Consider the following 25,856-nt stretch of genomic DNA (forward strand, 5'->3'; position numbering starts at 1 on the left):
TCATAGAGATCATCCTCACCAAAAATCAGCCTATTCCAAAACTTCTAACCCATGTAGGACAATTAGAAGATCATCCTCACCAAAAATCAGCCTATTCCAAAACTTCTAACCCGTGTAGGACAAAACACGTTTGTTAAAGTGTACGACAAAGCTTAGGGTGTTAAATATTTCCCATATATATATATATTGTAAATTACAATCACATTAGGAATAAAAGGTCATAAGAATATTTTTCTATGGTTGTCATAATATTTGCATATTTTTTCCTTCTTTTTCTTCATTTATTTTTTTAAGAAAAACTTTTTTTCTTTTGCCATCACATATGTGCATAGCATATGCCTAATCACATGCCATGGCATATACTATTTAACAACATTGCTCATTGCCTTTGGATCAAAAAGCCTCACATGGAAGTGCCAACTTAGCTAAGTGATAAGAGGTGTGTAGTGTTATTCCCCACGTCCTAGGTTTAAGCCCTCTTTAACCCAACTTCATTTGTTTATCACCAACTCTTTACCTATCCAAAAAAGACTCACATGCCTCTCTTTTTATCTGAAAAATAATTTTAATTAAAGCCCATTTTGGTTTCCTTCATTAAGTTCTGGAAAATATTTTTGCATGAAATAAATTTTCAAATAAGCATTATTTTCCTCATAAAAAATAGAAAATCTATCTCATTCTGGAGAAATTAAAAAAAAAAATAACAATAAAAAAAGAAGGTTGGATCAAGCATTAAAAGTGGCAGGATCATCCCCACTACTGGCCTAAATCAGCACATAGGATCACCACTCTGCAGTAAATGATCGAACATTTGATGGGGATCCCATAAAGATGATCCTGTACATTAAAATACCATCAATTAATTTGAGAACTTCAATAACATTATTTATTTTTTGGGGGGGATCAACAACTTTACGTGTGGAGAGGCCTGAAAATGCAAATTTTAATAGCTAACAAACATTCATCCTATAATTTTACAGTCCCAAATTAATTGGGGGTTGCCCCATCAATTGGTTTCATGCCCTGCAAATATGAATTACTGGGGAGCTGTGTTATGATGCAGATGTATGTTTATTCTAAACTGCAAACTATTGTTGCTGCTGCTGCTGCTGCTCTATATCAAGCAAGAACTGTTTAGACTTCTTCAAATGGAGGATACGCTTACGATGCCCACGCCCATGTTTGTGTTGTTCCCATTCATGGGACCCACGAAGGATCCGATTCCCACAAGCCTATCAAGAGAAGTCACAAACATCCAACATATATTAAAAACTAATGTTGTTCATTGTACAACATTGTCTGTTAAAGCAGAATGAAACCAAGATTTTAGCAATCATGTCCAAGTTTCCAAGCATTGCTAACCTCACAAACATATTGAGTCCATAAGTCTCTTGGAACTAATATCTGTCTGTGCGTGCCACTGGCCATCTCTGACTCAGGAAATGAGCTCCCATCATCACACAACAAGAATGAATTGATAATATTAACCGAGGGTTCAACTACTAGTCTTGGCCATGAATCATTGGAGTTACCTGCAATGAGGGTGTATTTAATTAAATTTAGTGTGAAATCAACTATAAGAAAATGAATAATGATTTTCTGACGCCCCCCTCTAACATACACCTCCATCACAGGGATACACAAAACCATCTAGTGTATCCCGAGACAAATGATCTATGGTTCTGTGGGGGCTTATGTCAGAGGGAGGCTCTTAAGTAAATTTAGAGAAGGCATGCTTTGAGACCAAGAGCAGATAGAGTTGAGTCTAGCTTTACTAACTTATCTTACTAAGGGTCATTGAGCTCACCTTGTGGGACCCAAACACATTATCCGCCACAGGGATGTAGAGGACAAAATTTTGAGAACTTTGAAAAAAAAAGGAGAACGACTCTAAAGGACTCTTTATTGAGATTTTATGAACCGTATAGTCCCCTAGTAAATAATTCAGACCATTTAAGTCCCACTTAATAAAATATTAGTCTATTAAGGATTTTTTAAAGATTTTTTTAAGAAAAACACTTGAAATACCCTTTTAACAACTTTACAATGTATTTGATCCAAAAATATAAGGAGTCAAATAAAAAACTTGACCAATTTATTTAGTTATTAATATTTTTGTGAAAAATAAAAATAAATATTTTATTTATTAAAAACCAAATTCAATATAACTTTATTTGACTCATTTGTGTTGACTTGCTAATTTTTGAGTTGAATCAATTCAATCAACATTCAAGTCGAGTTTTAAAATTATGTTTTAATTATTTAAAATTACTTATATATTTTAATAAATCTAATATACATAAAACAAATCAATTTGATGATGATCATACTCATCTCCATCATCATCATTGGTGTGGTCATCATTATCTATTTGACTTAAAGATTACTAGTTTTGGTAAGTGAAACAAGTTTTTTTTTTTTTAAATTGATCTATAAGAGATCCCATAGTTAAGGGGCGTGTCATTAATTATAAAACATAGAAGTAACTCTAATTTTCTCAAAAAAACATGTTTCTTTAAACTTCAAAAATCATTCAAAGGGTAATTATAGTATTTTCACTTCAAAATTCCCTTTAGACTAATATTTGATAATGTGGTACTAAAGAGTCCATATTTTTTTAGAAAGGACTTTTTGGTACATATTTTCAAAAGATAAGTCTTTGCGGTCATTGTCCCAAAAAAAAAAAGTAAATTTTACTTTTAAATTTGGGAGTTCAGTGGAAGTTCAATCAAGCCCCAAAAAAAGTTTTTTCTCTTTTGGATCTGAGTTTTTCCATGAAATCTAGAAGGCTGTGGTGTTGGATTGCCAATTTGATAATAATCCCATTTGAGCTCAATTTTACTCAGTAAGGAAAGTGTTTCTCAATAGAGATCCTCAAGGGTTAAGCCTAATTTTCATTTTTTATATTTTTTATTTTCCCTAAATTTACCCCTTCTAATATTTATAATATGCCTAAAACAACTTTCTTATACAACTTTATCAAACTATTTTTAAAAAAACAAAAAAAACAAAAATCAAATCAGAAAATTTAAACCCCTGTTTACACCACTTTGAAGATTTTGTGATGGTTGGCTCATTTCTGTTTGAATCTTTGAATCAAAAGTTTTGCCCTGATTTATTGCAAAATAATCAAACACAAAATCTTCAAGGGAATAAAACACAAAATCCCAGTTTTATTCCCTCTTTAAAAAACATGAAGCATAATCATTGTTTTAGGATTCAATACGGATTGGAGTCATCGTGGGAAATGGATTTTACTTGGCTATTGTTGTTATCTTGGTACTTCGATACTTGACTTTGATTTGGCTGATAAATTAAGATTGCTACATGATTTATGCTTTTGTAAATGTTGAATCAATAATGCATTTATGATATAAAATATAAGGTGTTTGACTCGAAAACATATATTGTTAAGGTTTAACCATAACAAAAGATGGGCAAACATGCTTAATTTATTCTTTTTTCTATGATGTATTAACTTTTTAGAAATTTATTAAGATCTGTGCAGAATGTCAAGAGCATTATTTTAAGAAAAATGTCTTCAGTCGATTAAGCTTTCTCAATGAAAGTTCATATTTAGATGTTGATTTAGAATATGTTGTCGTCGAGGACTCTTAAAGCATACCTAACAAGGCTTCAGTTGCATCAACATAGTGCAAGTCCCATCCAAAAAATGTCTTCAATCGATTAAGCCTCCTCTTCTGGCAAACAATTAAGGAATTTTAACAGTTAAGATTTCATATGTAACACCACCATATTCTGAAGTTCAATCATTGCAAAGTAAGCTTCTCAACTAAACCTTCAAATATTTTTCACAAGGTATGTATGTCGGAGGAGACCATAAAGAGAAGTCAATTGAGTAAAATTTACCTGACGACGAACAAGTCTTCTGGTGTTTGCCTTTAGTTTGTTGATGGCTTCATTTAGCAAACCTTTGTGGGCACTGCCATCGGAATTAAGAATTGCTGTCAAATTCTCTTTCAACAATGCATCGTCCTTTGTTGACACTGGGATACCTGTCTCCATAAAGGAGTTATAATCTTCATGTTTGAAAGGAGGACAAAATATATCTTTGTTGGAGAGGCAAAATCTCAGAAAATCCTCAAACTCCCTGACGCCAATAGCCTGTCTCAGGCCTCGGGTATAATCTGAATTCAGGCTGTAAATGTCATAGACTTCATTCAGTAAACCAGCACTAATCATGCAGTCTACTCTTTCCTCGACGTATTTGTCCAGCACTGGGAGAGAAGCATCCACACATAAAAAACAGCAATCATATCTGAAGTTATCTGCTCGACCCCATTTCTGCCCTGCCACATGTACCATTATTTTACAAACAGTAATAAAATGGCAAATGATGGTAATGTTGTATGTGCCACTGTTGTAATCCATGATAGAGAACATTGGACTTGGTTCAACATTTACTACAATTTTTCCAAGTTTGAGTAAGGGAATTTTTAAAAGATAAATGATTCAGAAAATAATAACCAGTCTGTGTAGGTGAACTTTTCCGATACTCTTTGAAATGGTGGTCGTACTTGGTTGAGGCCGATTTTACAGTGTTTTAGAAAAAATAGTTTGAAAAAGGGGGCCTCACATAGTTAGATGAACAGTCAAATATATATATATATATATATGGGAAATGTTCAGCACCCTAAGTTTTACCACACACTTTAACAAACGTTTTTTGTCCTACATGGGTTAGAAGTTTTGGAATGGGCTGATTTTTGGTGAGGATGATCTCTATGATTAGAAGATCATCCTCCCAAAAATCAGCTCATTCCGAATGTTTGGCCCCATGTTTACACGTTGAAAAATCGTGGACCATCCATTTTTTGTAAATCAATTTTGCTGGGGTTAGAAGTTTTGGAATGAGCTGATTTTTGGTGAGGATGATCTCCTCACCATAGAGATCATCCTCACCAAAAATCAGCTCATTCCGAAACTTCTAACCCTGTAGGACAAAACGCGTTTGTTAAAGTGTGTGGTAAAACTTAGGGTGCCGAACGGGACCCTATATATATATATATATTTTTTCCTTTGATAGGTTTAAGAGTGAAAAAGTGCTTTTGATCCCAGGTTTGTGGTATTGCCACACAGACCACCTTCATATAAATATCACAGCATTACTTTCCAACAAATGTATAAACAAAATATTGTAAAAGAAAAAATGGAAAGACTTTGCAAGAAACCAAGAGAATTGTAGAAAGTTAAAAATGGAAGTGATAGCAATCAAAGAGCTTGTTTGTGCATTTCATGCAAACCTGACAAAAAAAAATGATTATCACTATAAGTTTCGAGTCCAACTTTGATGCTTGCAGACTGCATGAAAGGGTTGGACCAACCCTCTTCAACACACACACCATCAGCCCAATTTGTCCCAATGGTTATATTAGTTTTAGGGACGCATGACACACTATAGAGAGACTTGGTCTAAATTTTTTAAGTGACCCTTTATATTGAAGGTTTTACATAAATTTCCAGCACTAAAGAGTTTGAAAAAAAATTTAAAAAAAATTGTTCAAAAAAAAAAAAAAATAGAAACCCAGTACTTTGTGAAGCAATGATAAGGGTCTGATGTGAGTTCTCAGAATATAATGGTTGATCAGGACTACAGAAACTAGAAAGAAACTACATCAGAGAATCAAATCTAGCATGACCTACATTTTAATACTTTCTTTGATTTTTCACTCACAGTTAAAATTCATAAAGTTTAGAAGGAACGCCCAGACTAAAAGAAATCACAAATGTAATCTTTGATGTGTTCAAACCTCTGATGTCTTTCCTTGGAAAAGTTTGCTTGGAAGGACACCTGAGCGTGCGTACAAGCTAAGGTACTGATTTACCTGCATGAAGCAGCAACCGCGTTTTAAATAATCAAATTACCATAGACCATCATGCATAAGTTTCTATAATCATGTTATCAGGTACAAATCACGTAGCTAGACATTCTACAACTTCATACTTACCTTAGACATTCTACATTTTTAAAATTAGAATATATTACACGCTACAGAATATTGGGTACACAATAAGAGCAGGTCAAGGGAGATTAAATTGTCTCAGTAGAAAATTTTAGGTGTTCCATCCCCCCGCACAAATTACTTGCATGAAATGGGTTTCCTATCTTCATTATTTTAAGTTTAGAAAAATAAAAATAAAATAAAAAAAGACAGAGGTTGTCACTGTATTCTAAACTATTCTTATCAGGATAATAGCAGCCCAACTAAAACAAAAAGAGGGGGCAAAAATTAAATATTAACATATAGAAAGCTAGGAGATCTTTTATTCATGAGTCGTGATAATATGACACCCTCCACTGACACACGCCATCCTACTCCCCCATCACAGAACCGTAGATCATTTGCCTCGGGATTCACAAGAAAAAGATTTATGGTTATGTGTATCCCGAGGCAACTGATCTATGGTTCTGTGATGGGGGCGTGTGTCAGAGGGGGCCTCAGAAAATCATTACTCTTTATTCATTTAGTCACAAACATCATAAAAAGGAGAAAAAAGAACCTCCTTATCAAAGACAATAAAAAAACAGATAAATGTCACAAAACACATGGATCAAAAATAAATAAATAAATGTCATGAAACCCATGGCATGTGTGGCCATGTGTGTGATAGAGGGAGAACAGCTTCCATCAGTCCACCCAACCAAAACAACGTACTCCTTAAATATAAAGAATTCTATCATATACTGAATTAGAGGAGAACATCCAGCTTTATTATTAGTTAGCATTCTCAATCATATAAACTTAAATGTGAACACGCACGAAACTATACTTTTATTTTAGGGGAAAATGTAAAAACTATACTGAATTAATCAAAACCCTTACTTTTCTATAGTCATTTGGATGAATCCTGTTCGCTGCATCTGGATCAATCTCTTTAAGACGTTCATAGCTAACATTGGACCCATCACTCAACAACTCAAATTTATAATCCGGTTGCTTATCTCCTGCCAAATATATGATCGACATAAATTTACTAAAAGAATCACAACCACAGTAGTGAGTCATAGTAAAAGGGAAAAAAAAAACAAAACAAAGAGTTATTCACCAGGTGAGCCATTCAAGCAACAATCATCCATGTCTTCAATCGAATCATCTAAAAGGAATGGACTCACAAGCGCCTAAACACAATATCAAAAAGATAAAATGTATAAACGGAAATTCCAATTCAGAATAAATAGTAAAATTGCAACTCTAGAGAGACCAATAATGATACCTGGATATAGTAATTCGTACCACCAACAATGACGGGCAAGTGGTTTCGGGATAAAATATCCTCTACAATCTGAAATTTTCAAATTATTACTGAAATGAGTGATAAAACAAGCACACACGTCACCCACACATTGAATATAAAATCACAGTGGAACCTTAATTAATTAAGAAGAACAAAAAAAAAAAAAAAAGAGCTCCTACTAGAGCCCCAATTTCTTAAATTATTTATCACACCTCAATTAAAGATTAATCACACTTCAAACATTACAAAGGTTTGACTCAAATAATACTCTCAACATTAAAAAACGGTATAACATTCATTTCAACAATTTCAGTAGTTGTTTACAATTATGATTAGCCTCATATAAAATCCTAAACCCAAAAAAAAAAAAAAAAAAAAATCTAGCCCCAAAGAGAGAGAGAGAGCTTCCATCGGCACCCCAACTTTTACTTGGTATCAACTATGCACTTATTTTCTTTATTTTTCATTGAGGTGTAATAAGTAAAAGTTTGGGTGCCAATAGCAGCACTAAAAAACCCGACCTTAAACCCTAAATTGTATTGTAATCTAAACTATTTCTTTTAGTCTCCAATTTATATAACTGAAATTAACAATAACTACTGTAAAACAGAGAAAAGTAGCGACCTGAATTGCGGAATCACGAAAATCCTTCGACGTGAATTCGACGTTTGGGCTAACGGTCCCCAAAAGATGATGCGGCACACCTACAATAAAATCATGAATCATCACCAACAATCCAAAACCTAAAATCAAAATAAGGAGAATGAGAGATGGTGAACCTTTCTGGTCTTGGAAGGGGACCTTATTAGTGAGGATATCGAGTCCTTTGTAGACCTAAAACAACAGAGATTCAGAAAAATAGGTGAAATTTGAAATTTTAGATTTGATTTTAGGGATTGGAGAGGTGAAGAATGAAACCTGCATGGAGTCGGCATTGATGATCTCGATGGAGAAGTGCGAGGCGAGATCGATGGCGAGCCGTGATTTTCCAGAACCAGAAGCCCCCATCACAATCACCACTTTTGGTTTGTTAGGGATTTTTATTGGATTTTTAGGGTTTAAGCTCTCTTGAGATTCAACAGTTTCCATCTCTCTCTCTCTCTCTCTCTCTCACCAAACTTCAACACAGTTGGTCGAACGAATCTAGCTCTTAAAATAGTTTCAGAGATAAAAACAACATACCCCTTGATATTTTTTAGAATATTTGAGAAAGTCCCCTTATGTTTCATACAAATAACATACCCCTTGACCTTAGTCTCCTCTAATATATTAATGAAAAATGACTTAAATGCTGCCATCTTCCACATGTAACAAAAAAAACCTTAGATTTTTCTTCCCAGACTCAGTAATCTTCAATCCTAAGCTTTTATCTATTTCATCTTTCAGACTTTATTAAGATATGTATTTTGGAGTAGAAGACAGTGTAATTAAGGGTATTTAAAAATTTTAAATAAAAAAAAAAAAAAAGGATTTTTCTCAAAGGCAAGTTGAAATGATCCAAAAAAAGATAATGGATTGATTATAAGTTTGAGTAGATTATGACTATATTTGGATTGGAAGAAGTGGAGAGAAAAGAAACTCATTAAGAGAAGAGAAGATAAACTCATTTTTTCTTGATCATATTTGGATTGACAGGAAAGAACTTAGGATAACTTTGAAATTTTAAAAAATCTTAAAACAGTTCTAGGAGCGTAGTTGGAATTATAAAATATTTTAAAAGGATTTCTCTCCGTTACTCTTCACTTTTGGAGATAAAGAAGCTCACCTTAGTCAAGAATATAAGCTAAGCTACAAGGACATTTTTACGATTTAAAATAAAAATCACTTAATGTGGATTTTGTTAAATAACACCACCTTTCTCTCGTTACATAGTAAAGTTATTAAATAGCTGGCTTGAATTAATAACGTAAATAAGATCCAACTTTTCAAGTATAAATCCCCTACATATGACTTGAGCATGGGGCATAAGCAACCAAAAGCTATCTTCCTTTCATAAAATTACAAATAAAATAGAGAATAATGATTTTCTAACGTCCCCATCACTCAACCACATATCATTTGCCTTGGGATACACAAAGTTGTGAATATTTTTCTTATGTATCCTGAGGCAAATGATCTATGGTTCTGTCATGTGGCGTAGGGGGTGTTAGATTATCACGCCTCTAAAATAAAATAAGTCTCAAAAGATTATACTAAACTATCATTAAATAGTTGTCAAAACCCTTAATTAAAGGCATAAAAAATAATAATCATATTTTTAAGAGTGTATACGAAATAAACTTTCATTTTTTTTTCAAATACAAATAGTCTAATCTTTTTCTTTTTTTTTTTTTAACTTTGACAGGCTACACATGCCACCTACCTGCATGTGACAATAGTTAAATATACCACTTTATGTGAAGGGACGTATAGAGACTCGAAGGTGTGACCTGAAAAACATACCTAGTTGCCCTTGCTATCTCAACTAACCCCTTGGTGGGTAAATACAAATAGTCTATCCTAACAAATCTTATTGTAAAATATTCAAAAAAATAGAAGTTCCATCTCATGTGCATATACTACTAAAAGATAATTATGAATGAAAAACTAAAACTACATAACAGTATTAACATTTTGGGTAGGATATTTGCATTAACATATATCCCAATTTTTTGAAAACAAAGAATAGAATAGTATCCTTGTTATTATCCTCCAATCATAAGATACACTTGTTGGTTGCTTATAAACAACAAGAACAATAACAATGCATTATTTGAAAGATTTGGGATCAGCTAAACAAATGTTGTTTCTTCATTTTATTCTGTCCAAAGCCAAGTTTTTAATATTGAGAATGATCGATCGTATCTACTTTTATTATTTCCATCAACGTTCTTTTGAGTTATAACATAAAAATTAACAAACAAATAGACCTACACAATCCTGATTAATAATCCAACTAATGAAGTTTAACAATACCCACTACTCCAAAAAAATAAGATAATCCACTTGGTTAAAAAAAAATCAATTAAGTAGATAAGGGAATCAAGAACAATTAATAGAGATACAAGTGATGAAAAAGCAAGAAAGAGGAGGTCCAAAGTCATGAAATAAGATCAGTTACAAACCCATTTAAAGGTTATTTCCTCTCTAAATCAAACCTTAATGAAATAAAATAACACAAACCAACCATATAATACACAAGTTTCAATACACACAAAAGAAAAAAAGAAAGAAAAAAAAAAGTGCTATGAAACAGAACAAGCAAGCCTAGTCACTTATCACCATTAGCACATCTTAGTTTAGGGAATCAATAGTTTTGCTTAGCTCCTCCAGCTTTTTCATCCTCAATCTCTCACTTTCACTTACTAACTGCTCACAAGATCAAATAAGATTTTTAAAATTAAAAAAAAATTAAGAAAAAAAAAAATTCCACAAAAGTTAGAAACGAGAATAAAGAGACCATTAAATTTTATTTATTAAGAAGATCAAGATTTACCTCCATTAATTTGGTAATTAGTTGAGCTTTCTCCTTGTTCTTCTCGTTGAAGGCCTCAAGGGCTTCTTTGTATTCTTTCTCCTTTGATCAACCAAAAAACCCACTCTCATTATGTTAATTTGGATTTCTCAATGTGACCATTTGATTAAAATTAATTACCAAAGATAAATAAACATGGTGTCTAAAGTGCAAAATTTTAATGTGTTTGATTATGCATTTAAGTTAGAAAACCATTTTCCTAGAAACAATTTTTTTCCTAACTGATGCCATGGGGGAAATGATTTTCTCGTAGGAATGGGAGAATTTAACGTTCAATTGTGAAATTTTGCCAAAAATTCATTTTCCTGAAAGTATTATTTTGCTGAAAGATAGGAAAGTAATTGCCAAACAAAATCCATGGGCATCTGAATTTTTCTTCAGAATGGCAAAATTTTATTTCTTCACAAAACTAATCAAACAAGGGAAACATTTTCTCATAAAATTCATTTTTTCTCAAGAAATTAAAGGAAATAACAAGAATTAAAGAAACAACAACAATAGTAGTGGTAAACTAACGGTTGTTTAGCACAGTGGCCAAGACATCCCTCCAAAAAGGAAGAGATCTTGAGTTCAAGCCCTTTCGTTGGCCACTCACAAAGATTTATCCCTACTCTCCCAGTATGTGTGTTTTGTGGGGTATTGCATGTACCAAAGAGATTTGGGTGAGATATGGTGCTTTAAGAGGTCAATTGCCTCGCCCCTGCTAGTCGGGCCTATAAGCCCGGAACCCCATCATTATAAAAAAAAAAAAAACAATAGTAGTAGTTAATGGCTCACCTTCTTTTGGAAGCTCTGTCCGAGAGGTTTTAACTCTTTATTAATTATGTCAATCTTCTTACGCACTATAGCGACTTCCTTCCTCGTCGGATCTGCTAGTGCTTCAAGCTCCTATTATAATTGAATTTCTTCCAAGTAATTAGAAATTGGGACTATTAATGTTTCCATGCAAGTATTGTAGTTATAAAATAAAAATACAACTTATTAGTAGATATCGGAATAAGATTTACGAAATTTCTTAAAAAATGATTAATATAATCCACTATGCCAAGCTACAGATATAAATACAACAAATGGTACAAAAGTTGAGGATATGAGTCTTCATGTTCAAAATCCAATAAATAATATATATATCACGAAATTTGTAACATTTATTTTTTGTAATATAAAATTTCTTACAGTATAAAATTGATACATTTTTATTAAAATAAAAATAAAATAACTTATCAATTTGGAAAATATCCAATACAAAGATAGAAAATTTTAAGGAAGATTAAGTTGTAAGCTTGGTTAATAAGTTGCTAAAGTTCGTTAATGATCAGTAATTAATAGGTGAAGGTGGGTTTTGAACTCAGATTATGATATCAATACTCACAAATATTAACCAAACTTATAATAAGCCAAGTATAATTCCAACCATTAAACACAAATACAAGGGTTGATATTTATCATAAGGATTACATGATGTATCCTTGAAATACGTATTTTATTCTGACCATTGGATTTCGTGTTTCAACTGTCAGGATTTAATTTCATGTTATTTGAGTCATGGGTTCGCGGGATTTCTCTCCCCTCTTTTGGGTGAAAATAGATTGTATGTTTATAAATAAAAAATTAATACACTTTAGGGGACACAAAACCCAGAGTTAATTATTATAAATATTTTGTGTGATCTAGGTACCATAGTCATGTTGATGTATATAAGTATATATCATAGAAATTAAAAAAAAAAACTTACTTCTCTAATATCGGCCAAACGTTTCGTTTCTTCTTCGACGCGACCCAATTGAGCTTGAACCTTCTCCTTCACTTCCATCTTCTTCTTCTCAATCTCTTCTTCCTTAACTCGAAACGTCGTAAGAGCGGATCTCGACATATCATCCTTATCTTCCATTGTTGATAGGCACCCACTATAATTCATACTTCCCGAGCTCTTAATAACCTTCTGAATCTGTGGCTGTTGTTGCTCTAATGTCTGCATTTTTTCCTCTACAACAACAAACAAACAAACAAACAAACAAACAAACCCTTCTCTTATTTGGAATTCTATCTTTTATTTCTTTCTTTTCTTCTTTGTTCTTCTTTCTTTTGCTTTTGCTTTGGAATGATGACTTTCTTTCTCCTATTACAAGTGTGCTTATAAACAATATTGGTTTGAAATGTTTCAAAGAGCCAATCAGCTTTCTTTAGGACCAAATAATACAAAAAGAATAGAGTGAATTTACCAAAATGCCTACAAACTTTATTAAAAGAGGGTAGGTTTTATCTTGTTGAATGGAGAGATGCTTTGAAAAAAGCCTTGATTTTCTCCACCATTACTCAAAAACATATTTGACTTCAACAACAAAAAGAATGTAAATATGTAATTTAAAGAAGATATGAGTTGATTTTTTATTATTATTATTAATTTCTCTTTTTTTATTATTTTACATTTATTATTTTATGAAAGCTTGGAGAAGGATCTAAATGGGGGGCCTCCTTTGGTTAGTAAGATTGTTATTTTCCTAAGTTGGTATATTGGCAGTTTCAACTAATTACTACGGTTAACCCCACACTTGTGGGGTTAACTGACACAAACACACATAAAAATGTATGAGAAACCCTTTCCTTACTAAGATAGTGAGGAAGAAGGTTTTACTAGGTTTCATCCACAGTCAAAAAGACTTTGAGATGCGTAAAACAAGATCTTGATATTTGTTACAAATCTCAAGAATTTATTTTTTAGAATCTCGAGGTCTTTTTTGAGGGTGGATGACTCTTAGTAAGGCTAGTTGGACATAGGGACAGTGAGGGAATGAATTTTGATGTTATAATGCATCGCAACATGGCGGCTCCCTCATAGGTGGCAACTCCTTAACTTGCCAACCAGCAACAAAAAATCGACGATTATCATTGCCGCACCAAATTTTTTAATACACACCAAAACCATGGCACACAAAATAAGGTTATAGTAATCAATAAATAAAAAGTTTTAAACAAACAATTTGGCTAATTCAATCATGCAAGTTATAAGTTATAAGTACAACTATAATGTTAAAAAAATAATTAAGAGTTAAACAGAAGAATTTTTTATTATTATTTATAAATATGCATTTCTTATAGAATGAAGAGGCATAATGATATTTCTCGAAAAGAAAATGTTGTATCTTTATTATTTGGTGTTTGGCAAAACCCAAAGATGAAATTCTGCATAACGGGATGATTCGATGGTTTCTTAGAGACTCAATACAAATCGTACGACAAACTGATTCATTACGCACTAGTTCTCAGTTTGATCTATAGGAATGAATTTAGTAACAAAGGCATTTCTCAGTCAAATACAATAATTTTTTTTTTTTCTTTTGAGAAGAGGAAGACACAAAAAATGTTGTTGTGGTCATTAATTAAAAAATAAAATGATTTTCTATATTTAATTTCCTTGTTTAGTGTGTGATAAAAATGTGAAAATTTTGAAAAAGCAAAGAGACAAAATCACATAAAGCACAAGGATTTACAGAACAAGAACAATCACAATTTTCTCGTACATTTTACAGTCCTAGAGATATTTATTTATAAAATCGGGAATTACAAAAACATGTAAATCTTCTCTAAAAATAGAAAATTCTTAAGAAAATATTACATAATTGCCCTTTTCATATCCCTTAAAAAAAAATCGGACTTGAGGCTTAATTTTGCGTAATGCAAAAGAATACAAGACAATTTACACAACAACAACAACAACAAAATGGGTTGGCAATATAATAAACTCACAAAGAAAAAAGTGAGTTTATTTTTTTTATTTTTTATTTTAAATTTATTTATTGTTTATTGATTTTGATGGAATGTAAAATACTATTTTGTTGAAAGGTCCCTAAGGAGTGCTGGTAAATCTTCATTTTTTTTTTATTTGAAGAGGGATGCTTAAGCCAGATGCCTTGGTTGTGGAGTAGACAGTAAGGGCTTACCTACACAGAGAGGAATGAGAACCGTAGGGGTCAAGGCAGATTAGGAGAAAAGGAAGCAATTTGATCAGCCAACTTTAACCTTTCCAACAAGGACTACTTCAAAGAAAGATTCCCCTCTTTTTCTCTTAATTATTATTATTATTATTTATCTGGTAAGATTAGGTCAAAGGAGTGCTAGACTTCCATTATAACAAGTTAAAGGTATCTCCTTTTTTTCTCTTTTCATTTCTTTATGTGGGGGTCCATTAAAATATTATCATTAGATTGTACGGTTGCGATCGTTCCTTTAAATCGATAATGATCGTAGGATACACTCAAGTGAGGCCATCAAATGATGAGTAGTGTTGATGATTATGCATGTCGTCACTGAGTTGCCGACAAGTGTGTTGTTATTTGTGAATTTATCACTCAATCTTAACTCATTTTAAAGGATGTGTTATCTTTAGGATTTACGTGGTTCAGTTGTGTGCCTACTTCCATGGATTAGAAAAAGAATAATCATTATTTTCTTTCAAGTCTTACAACCGTACAAATCTCTATTTATAAGATCGAGAATTACTAAAATATGATTATCTCCCGAAAATAGAAAATCCTTAAGAAAATATCATACAATAACATTTTTTGTAATCCTAAAAAAATTGGTGCAGGGACTCCACTCCTACGCCCCTAGAAAGGGGGCACTACTCCCTACACCGATGCAACTCAAATGTAATGCCAACAAAATACAAGACATTTACACAACAATTATGTCATAACCGGAAAGAATCTTTTTTGGAATGAAATAATAAATAAAAAAATTCTAGAAAAAATAGTCTTAAACATCGGGTCTTCTTAGAAAATGCTTGTTTGTGTTTCATTGCATCCTCTACAATACCTTTTTTATGTAGTTCCCTGTGGTACTTTTTCAAAAATCGAGACAATGTCACGTTGACACAAAATACAACCTCAACTATGTAGTCTCATTTTCTAAACAAGATTTGAATATATATATATATATATATATATAAAGGATTCGAATGCCCTAAAGAGAATCAAACATTTTTCAAAATAGGGGTTTGAAGTTTTAGAATGGACTGATTTTTACCATAGAGATCATTCTCATCAAAAATCAGCCCTTTCCGAAACTTCTAACCCGTACATTGAAAAAATATTTGGCACTACGTTTGGCTCTCTTTAGGGCCTCCGAATGCCAACCATATATATATTAACTACATCAAGAGCTTTGAAAATGGATGGCTATTGAACTCACAAGTGATTTTGGTATCTTGTTGACGTGGTGCCCTCTTGACCACAAAAAAAAGCTACAATCATTTTCCGTGCCAAGGCAGGATTTTTTTTCATGGAGAAAATGATTTTTCTATGAAAATGCACAATCATACATCCACAAATAACAAGAGTTGAATCAAACTGACCCATTCAATAACTACCTAGCCCGGCCCATTGAATCAATGGGCCTAAGCAATTTGGGTCATTACAGTTTAGTGTGATCATCCGGAAGATTCAACTAGGTTGGAGATATTTTCAGAGTCCACTCCTTGCAGTCCAGGAAAAAATGGTCAAGAAGGCCCCCCCAAAAGGAGGAAATACTGAATTTCAATGGTCAAGTTCACCTCATTAGGTTGGTTTCACCATAGAAAATCTCTTAAGTTGGCTTGATATTTGGGCATCTAGTGGATGTAGAAGACATAGTAACAAAGTTCAATTCGGGTAATATTTGCTGGGGGTACAATTCTGTTAATTTGGATAAATTCGAGAATTTTTCTTAAAAAACTGGAAAATTTTCAGGGAATATCGATGTTTTTGGGCTTCTTTATCAAACTTCATAATCTTCAACCTCCCTAGAACCCCATCTTGTTGTTTGACATTTGAACGTTTGAAGAAAAAATATTGAGGGTGAAGGATAAAAATATTACCACATTCTATGATTAGTCAATAAATCACCAATTAATTTGTTGATTCATCGATCTAGTTGGCTAGTCCCTTATTTGGAGAACTTTACGAATTTAAAAAAAAAAAAATCAGAGAATCTCTGAGACTAAAGTAGAAAGGTATATAGTGGGTGTGATTCACCATGGTTTGGTGGACTTTTAGGCCCAATAAATATGGGCCTGGGCTTCGGTTGCAACTACTACAGACTTTTTATTGGGCTTACTTCATAACCAACTAGAGTTGATTAGGTTTGGGCTTGACTAGGGCCTCTGTCAAATCAAATACCCCAATTGATTAAAACTACTATATGTATTGGGCTTGGAGCTGATGTAAATTACCAAGTTGGGATTTGAGATAGCTTAATGAGACCCAAACCTAACCCATAAAGATCTTAATACATATTATGGGTCACATTGATTTTCCTTTCCAGTAAACATGTTATGCAGTCATGCATGCAGAGATACTAACATAATAATCACGTGTGATTGAGCGTAGAAGTATATGATTTAGTACGTTATGTTAGAATAGTCCCAGATTGCCTTGGTACTATTGGGATGTGCAATATATAAAGCGAGATGATGGCACATGGTCTTTAACATGGTATCAGAGCAAGTGTACCTCAAGAATGAGTTTGGTTAGTATCTCTAACTCTGCGTCTTGGCGCTGAGTGGGTGTTAGAACAGTCTGCAATGTATAAAGCGCCAATCTACCACCCTTAAATCTTGTTGCATAGATGTCTAAGAATCATTTTTTTCTAATGCACGCTTAATGAGAGATCTATGTGGCAAGATCTAAGGTGCAAGAGTGGGATTTTAACCCTCCTCTCTAGATGTATACGATCCGGTATAGATCTGTTGTAAAATTTTGAAGAAAATCAAGTAGTTATATATGAACCCTGTAAACCATCCTACTAGTGTAAGTTTGGTGGGTATTATTGTTACAACAGTTATAACAGTGTGAAATTGGGGGAAGTTAAGACTCATATCTTTAAAATTACGTATTTGTAAAAGAATAATACATTTAACTTTGGTATCAATTTTTGAAAATTGAAATTAATTAGATACTAAAAGTTGAATTCAATACCATTTTGGTAATTTAAAAAATATTAAATTAATATATTAATTTAAGTTTTACAAGCTTTGTTTTATGAGTCCTGATAATACGACTCACCAAGTGGTATACTCGATCGACTCCCTAACGTGGACAAGTTCGGGGGTTCCATAGATGTGTACGATATGAATTGCAACTCTCTTCAATAAGAGCTGTTTTGCCATCAACTCCTCGAGATTTACCCCCTCAATCATATTTCCTCGAATATATAATGGATCAACACTTGGAAAATGATTCCAAAACATGAATCAAGTTACAAGTTGAAAGAAGACAATGTAATTATAGATGGTGAAGATATAAATCCTTGTCGACAATGTGCACTTTTCAAATTTTAGAGAGAATCAATCCATTGTTATAAAATCTTATAAACATTATTATAAGTATATTCTAAGTATCTACATAATAAAACACAATGATGGTCCGACTCACTTTGTCTCAAGATTTATATCTCATAAACAAGTATATCTGAGTATAATAAGTTTTACCTTTTCTCTTCTTCTTCTTTCCAAAAATATTTATAACTTTATTGAACGTATGTTGTTGATGTGGCAACTTCACAGAACCATAGATCTTTTTCTTCAAGATACATAAGGAAAAATATCTATGATTCTATGCAGTTGCCACGTCAATCCTTTACAAATCACATAGAATTTAACGTGTCATTTTATCATTAGTCATTTTCAATAGAACAAACATATGCATGCAATAAATCAGACGTGGTCGCAGCTAACGTAGCAAGGGCACAAAACCACATCTTTTTCCTTGAGTATCCCGAAGAAAAGGATCTATGGTTCTATACTCGTACCATGTCTGCCGTATAACTCGTAATCCTTTCAACTCATTTTTTTTCCTTTTTTTTAGAGCGTTACCATTGTCGCACCAATTCCTATATAAATGATCAAAGATTGCACATGATTGGTGTGGCTTTAGTAAAAATTGGTGTGACAATCACAATTCTCTTTTTAAAATTTTTAATTTTTAATTTTTTTTAATAATACCCTTTTAATTTTATTATTGCTTCAATTTTAGTAGTCTAGAAAAACTCTAGTTCAGTTATAGGGAATCCATTTTAGCTTTTTTTTGACATGTTAGAGATGTTTTATGTACCTCTACGGCTCTACCAGACTTAGTGGACCTATTTTGGATATTTTATCGATCTCAGTGAGATCTAGTGGACCCATTTCAGATCTCCTCCAATTATTCTCCATTTCTTTCTAAAATAAAAGTTCATAAAAGGGTCGTTGATGTACTCTTCAAAACTCAAACGAGAGGCTCCATCAAACGTACGGCTGAGATTTTGAACAAAAGTACATATTTCTTACAGATCAAAACCAAGAATCTAAGATTCCATTGATTTGGAAATCACTAGGAATATCCTCTCATCTCAGCCTTCAATACAAACAGACTCACCCATGACTAAGGGTGGTTCCTACTCCTACTCTTTAACGTGTGAACCTAAAGAGGATGTCTTCCTCAGTCCTCACTATAACGTAATATAAAGAAAAACATTCACGTGATGACACGTGTTATTAACTGTACCGCGTGCGAAAGTAAAAGCTTGGGGCCCACGTGAGTAGCTGTCTCTTCTGGCATCTTTTCTGTGTATTCTGACTCATTCAGAACGTGTCAGTAAGTTTTCTTGCATGAAGCAACATACCCTTTTAAAATTGAAACTAAAACTTAAAAAAATAAATTAAAAAAAAGACATTTTGGTCAGCATTGAAGATATGTCTGTGTTTTCAACTGATGGTATCTTGACTTGGGTCTTTTCTGAAAGATTAATATAAATGACATAATACCCACATATTCAACTTCTTGGTTAAAAGACCCCTTGGATTCATTCAATATAACATAAGGTGAAGTTTTTAGTTTAATATGTTAAAATTTATTGTAGAGGCTAATAATTTGAGGATGAAATTTTTTTACTTTGTACGTTGATTTACTCGAATGTAATTTGAGTTCATGATTTGCCACTCTAAAACAAATTTGGTTTGTATAGGTTATTTTGTAGCAGGAATTTATGTCATTTATGTTAATGTCAGAGATGAAGACTTGGCACACATGAACATGTTATCAATATGAAAATTGTAGAGGCTTTTTGTAGTTTTCACCTCAAGATTAGTTGTGATCTTCAAATTTTCTTGAAATCTTCGGTCCTCTAAATTTACTTCTATTATTTGTGATGTTTAGGCTGGATTCGAACATTTGAATAGTTAATTGATGAAAAAATAAGGATGAGGTCCTGGTGTGGTACTAGTCAAATGTCCTTCGAAGATTAAGTCAATAAAATGGTAGAGGTTAACTGGGCTGTACACTAAGCTCAATGATTTTAACTTGAAATTTTCTTCCAATTAATGTGGCTTACCGATGGTCGAGCTCCAAGTCCCGCTACTACTCTGATTCAGGTGGTTTAACATTAGAACTAAATCGACTGTAGACTAAGCTCAATGGTTCGCTTAGTTATTGCCTACCCAACCTTTCTTTATGACAATCCTCCAACTTCACTAAAAATTGACGATGTTTTATGTTGGTCCCACTAAATTTGGTGACAAAAATGAACTCCACAAAAACGTAAGGGTATCTTTAATAGTGATCAAAATAGATGTATATAAGTTCATAGTTTTTTACTAATCTAGTACAAATCGAACCATGAATTTGTTTACTTCCTACTGATTCGTACTTCTGCATAATAGGAACGAATTCAATAACATTACTCCCACTTAGGCTCATGATCTACTTGGACTTGCTAAAATATGGTTTTTAAAACCAAATATCTCATCTTATGTCCGCTACCCATATATCGAGTTCACTAATCAAAGTGAATTCCATTAATAGGAGTCAAATCAAATTTGAATTTTTAATTGAATAATTAAATCGAACATTTTCTTATTTACTAATTCAACTTGTGAATTTTTCACAGGGGATCTATTGATATGAGGTTGGATTCCAAACAATAGAGTTTAATAAGCAATCTAGAATAGATACCAAAATCTATCCATGTTCACAATTTGATCAAATAATTTATATGTTTCCAAGCAATTGATGGTAATTTTACCAATTAAACATCACATGCATTCCACTCGCTTCTTGCTAGTAACATTAAAGCATACCCACTATTGAAATATCTTAATAGTTGGGAAGAATTTTGTGGTTCACCATCAAGTTCCGAAAGTTTTACGAGTCCTCAAGATTTTGATCTTCATGTGGAAATATTCATTAAAACATGCATAATAATTGAGTAACAATGTGTGTGTGTGTGTGTGTGTGTGTATGTGTGTGAGTGAGAGGGACACAGACAAAGATGGACAATTTTTAAGATGTTTGTCGTCTAAAATTGATGATTGCATCATCGACCAATTGAAAACAACATTAGAATGAGGATAAATTCAATTTTTTCAACTTATTATCTCACAGATTAATACAGATTCAATTTCTAGTTGTCCACCATATCAATTGTGTTATGTGGACAACCTTAATAGAAAAATATAATACCCTTATCCTCGATTTAGAAAAATATCCCATTCTTAAATCGAATTATCTGGACTTCAAATTTCGTGAGATAACATATCAAATTCTCTAGACCTCCCATGACTCTTTGATCGATGCTCATTTTACTTGTGGACTAAATTTTTTTGTTAATCACAAACAACCCAAGATCACTAATAATCAATTTTCAAAGAGTTTCTGATGCTTAAGTTAAAAATAAGTTCAGATAATCATCCAAAAGTTATTTGATTAAGACCCGCATTCCTTATTTATAAGTCTATTTTTATTTAATATTAAATAGACAAATTTTCTTTGTTAACTTCTTTTCACAATCTTTGGAGTCCATGATTATATATTTCTTGAATTCGCACTATCCATTTATTTGTTACTCATTATTCCATCCATCAAGATAGATTATACAGACAGATTCAATTTATCTTGTCAAAAAGATATATAATGTTATCAGATATTTCGCGTGTGGGATCATGTCCAGACTTGAGTTACCACTCTTTCTTAATCTTACTATATTGAGATTTGGTCGTAATCTCATTCAATAAAAATTTTGAGGTGATAAATGTACGAATATTCTTATTTTTGAATTAAAATATAATTTTTTTTATAGTGACGATCTTTGAAATTAATAACTTAATTGAGGGATAATCGTGTAAATTTGAAACTTGAAAGGAGTAAATGTAAATATGGGAAAGATAGTGGGGGCGTGTAGTAGTAACCTCGAAGTGAGGATCAATCATCATCATCATCACGAGCGGTAGTTGGTCATGTCATGTGGGGTTCAAAGCCCCACATCTGACACATCTCACATCTCAGATGTCTGTCTCTCTCTTTTTCTTCAACTTGCTCATTGCCTCCTCTTATTTACCATATTACCCTTCGTCCAACTCTTTTCATCTATAACAAATCTATCTAAAGATTATAAATTATGCACCCAACCTATATTTTCATTAATTTTAGCTTACACCCCTAAATAAGAACTTACATGACATTGACTAATAAAACTATTAATTTAATTATATAATTTGTTAAGTATTTAGAATGCTTTAAAAGGCACATTTTGCATAAATTAAAATGGAAAATGCTCAAGTAACATTAAAATTAACAACGTTTCACACATTGCTGATATGAATATGTGTATAAAATTATAGACGTTTTTCATCGAGACACGAATAAGAAGCATCTCTGGTTCTGTGCATATCGATATGTGAAACGATGTCAATTTCAATGTTACACATTTCTAGAAAAGCATGTGTTAGAATTTATTGAGTTAGTTAAGGTCTACAAGTAATGATACGATAACTTTGATTTTATACTCACCTTCACCTGTTAATTTGTTTTTGCTTATAGAAAAAAAAAAAATTATTTGTTAAGAAACCCTTATTTTTAATGCGAAATGATTCACGAACTTGTATTCTCATCCATGTAATTTCTACAACACTAATAATGAACGTCAAAAACTCACTCGGTACTATTTACAATTTTTAGTTGAATAAAAGAATATGATTCGTTCACTTTTTTTTTTTTAGGAATTTGATCAAGACGACAAATATAAAATCATTTAACATTTTTTTTAGATAATTGGAACAAGGTTTGATAATATTTACTAATTTCAAAATTAGAAAAAAAAAAAAAAACAAGTATTTACTCTTAACAACCATTTTTTCTAGGTAGGCAAGTAGATTAGTGATTATTAACCACGAAAATGAAACTAGGTCGTGGTATCAACACTCGGCGTATTCACAAACAATTGGGTTTCCTCGTGTTCTTGTTGTTGTCTCGTTCATCGATTTGGGAGGAAGTTTTTATCGATTACACTCTAATGCTAAGTACATTGGAAGAAATGGTAATAAAGGCTTATCATGTTAGAGAATTAGGTATGATGCACTATAATCAAAGTGCATTATAATACAACAAATCACATTCTTATTAATATTAGGATGGGTATCATCTTCAAGAGTCGTGACATACTCCACCGTACTCTCTCGACAAGGCATGTGAATAGAATCATAGATTTTCTCGAAATGCACAATTACACATCCCCATAAATATGTGCAATTGTGTATCCAGAAGAAAAAATAATCTATCGTCTTATGCACATGCCACGTCTAGAGAGTATGTCAAAAAATCACTAGGTAAAAAAAAAAATATGATCCCGATCATTTAAGCATAAATTCCAACGATCGAGATTTATTCTTGAGATAAACATTACCGAGATGTGTGCTTTTGAGGATACATATAAATCTTGACCTTTGAATTTCATATCATAGTCCGATCCTTTCTCTATAATTCTAATTAATGTTTTGTAATCCCAATCTAAAGAAATAATTGAATTCCAATCTTATTTATCGAATCGAGACCTGTCCGTTGGTCCGAATTTGGATATGAGAGAAATGGGAGGAACATTTTTGGTAAATTTTTTTTTGAAAAAAAAAGGAAAAATAAAAGGGCTTTTCTGTCCAAACTTAGTCATAATTGAACGCAGCAGAGGAGAGCCTTAGCTTGGCTCCCAAGCCTGGATTCTCAAGTCGGCTTGGCTCGGTTGAAATTGGCTTAACTCCGTTGATTAGCTAAAATGAGCAACGACTTGTCCAACCTGAATTGACTTTGATAATTTTAAACTTGAGAGACTCGATAAGTCAAATAAAAGTAGAGCGATACTATTGCCACCACAACTTTTACTTGTTACATCCCAATTAAATATAAAAAATAATAATTAAATGATTGAGAATAAGTAAAAATTGGGGTGCCAATATAAGCTCTCTCACTTTTTTTTTGTTTTTCTTCTTCTTTTGAGTTTAGGATATTATATAAACCTAATTGTAATGGTAAACAACTGTTGAAATCGTTTGATCGAGTGTTATAATGTTTATATTATAATTTGACGCAAACCCTTGTAATGTTTGAAGAGTGTGTTTTAATCGTTACTTGGAGTGCCAATTGCAATAAATAATTTAATAAATTGAGGTATAATAAGTAGAACTTGGGGTGCCAATTGCAATTCTCTAAAAATATATCAAATTTATAAATATTATACATATGTTTTTATTTTTAAAATTAAAATATTTACTTTCTTATTTTCCATAGAAAGATTAATATCATAAAATAAAAAAAAAATTCAAGTTATCAACCCGGTTTGGAGATTATATTTTGAATTAACTCATTAAGTCGATAAGTTGATTCGACAGTTTAGTAAATTGACTGAATAGGTGATTTCATCAAATGAATTCAGGGTCAAATTAGTTAAAATCTTGGGTTAATATATTATATGATATTATTAATTTTAAAAAATAAATTTTTTTTTTCACATTATTAGAATGAATAGATTGTTATGTGAAAAAGTATTCGTGTTTTGGGGTGTCAATAGTTACTCATTTAAATCCAATAAAAAAATCTTGATTTTTGATCGCCTTTAATGAAATTGATTTGATTCGAATTTCTTGAAACTAAAATCAATAAAAAGATAATTTTTTTATGATTCCAATTTTGATTCCATTATTTTGAGAATCGAAACCAGTAGGAATCAGAGTCAATAAAATTTAATAATTATAATTCTGGTTTATTTATAGCTTTAATTGGAGACAACTTATTGACACTCCCTCACTTCTATAATGTAATTAATGAACATGACATTCATGTAAGAGTAAGGATCCATAACGGTGCCTAGTTCCTATAATAAAGGTAAGGTGTCTACATGGTACATTTTTGTTGGAATTTAAAACATCTTGAGCTCTTAACCAAGTTGTGCATGCAACTCGATGTGTCTGAACTCTAATAAAAATGTGCAACGTAGACACCTAACATTGCTTTAGAAACAAGACACTGTTCTGTATCACGACTCGTCGTATAAATCCCATTATGAATTAAAGAGCAGATAAGAAATAAGAATTGAAATTATAATTTAATCACCACTTATTTTCTTCTAGCATCTAGCATCTAGCATCTTAAACGATATACTTAAATTATTCTCTTGAAACTTGGTTGGTGGACCATGTGGATATGTCGTAAACTAATCAAACTAAATTCAAAGTTGACAATCCATAGATTCCTCATCCCATATTCCCATGGATTGACTACAACAATTTATTAGAGACTGCTATTGGCACCCTAATTTTTTAAGTTGTTTATCACATTATCAAATATCAAATCACCCTTTTCTAACATTACAAAAGTTTGACTCAAATTTAGCAAAAAATAAAAAAGTCAAATTGGCAACCAATTTCTTTACTTATTCTCAAGACTTGCACAACTTTTGCAAAAATTACAATTTCGATAAATTGTACATTTTAAGTCTCAAAATATGTTTTTCAGTGAGTTCATTGGTAGGTATTCAAATTTAAAGTAATAATCTCATTGATAAAAAAGTGACAAACTCATTGATAGATTTAAAGAACAAATATTTCCTTAATTTTAAAGTGACGATCTTGCTGATAAATTTAAATACAAATATCCTTATTTTTAACGATGAAATTGTTGATAATTGTCAGAGAGTTCATCACTTTGAATTAGAATACTACCAACGAACTGGCATGAAAACATATTATGGGAATTCAAATAAATTGTGCACCGGACTTGGAATTTCGTCATATTCAGCAAAAATGGAAGGC

General features: G+C 32.1%; 2 protein-coding genes across 2 annotated transcripts; both read right to left on the reverse strand.

The window, feature by feature from the left end:
- Window positions 1-863: 863 nt before the first annotated feature.
- IPT2 (tRNAisopentenyltransferase 2) lies at window positions 864-8,555 on the reverse strand. The gene is made up of 11 exons (XM_086426526.1): window positions 8,176-8,555; window positions 8,037-8,091; window positions 7,882-7,961; window positions 7,237-7,305; window positions 7,069-7,141; window positions 6,846-6,967; window positions 5,772-5,846; window positions 3,871-4,305; window positions 3,626-3,701; window positions 1,363-1,532; window positions 864-1,232 (listed from the first exon to the last, which is right to left on the reverse strand). Exons 1-11 carry the CDS (start codon window positions 8,344-8,346, stop codon window positions 1,089-1,091), a joined length of 1,470 nt encoding a protein of 489 aa, XP_086282652.1. The 5' UTR covers window positions 8,347-8,555; the 3' UTR covers window positions 864-1,088.
- A 1,723-nt stretch (window positions 8,556-10,278) lies between these two features.
- On the reverse strand, window positions 10,279-12,852 carry LOC147384912 (uncharacterized). The gene is made up of 4 exons (XM_086424721.1): window positions 12,507-12,852; window positions 11,549-11,659; window positions 10,733-10,813; window positions 10,279-10,605 (listed from the first exon to the last, which is right to left on the reverse strand). The coding sequence occupies exons 1-4, from the start codon at window positions 12,747-12,749 to the stop codon at window positions 10,531-10,533; spliced, it is 510 nt and encodes a 169-aa protein (XP_086280847.1). The 5' UTR covers window positions 12,750-12,852; the 3' UTR covers window positions 10,279-10,530.
- Between the last annotated feature and the right edge of the window lie 13,004 nt (window positions 12,853-25,856).

This window comes from Akebia trifoliata, chromosome 15 (genome assembly GCF_017979445.1).
Source record: "Akebia trifoliata isolate Shusen 1 chromosome 15, ASM1797944v1, whole genome shotgun sequence".
In the NCBI taxonomy this organism is placed as follows: domain Eukaryota; kingdom Viridiplantae; phylum Streptophyta; class Magnoliopsida; order Ranunculales; family Lardizabalaceae; genus Akebia; species Akebia trifoliata.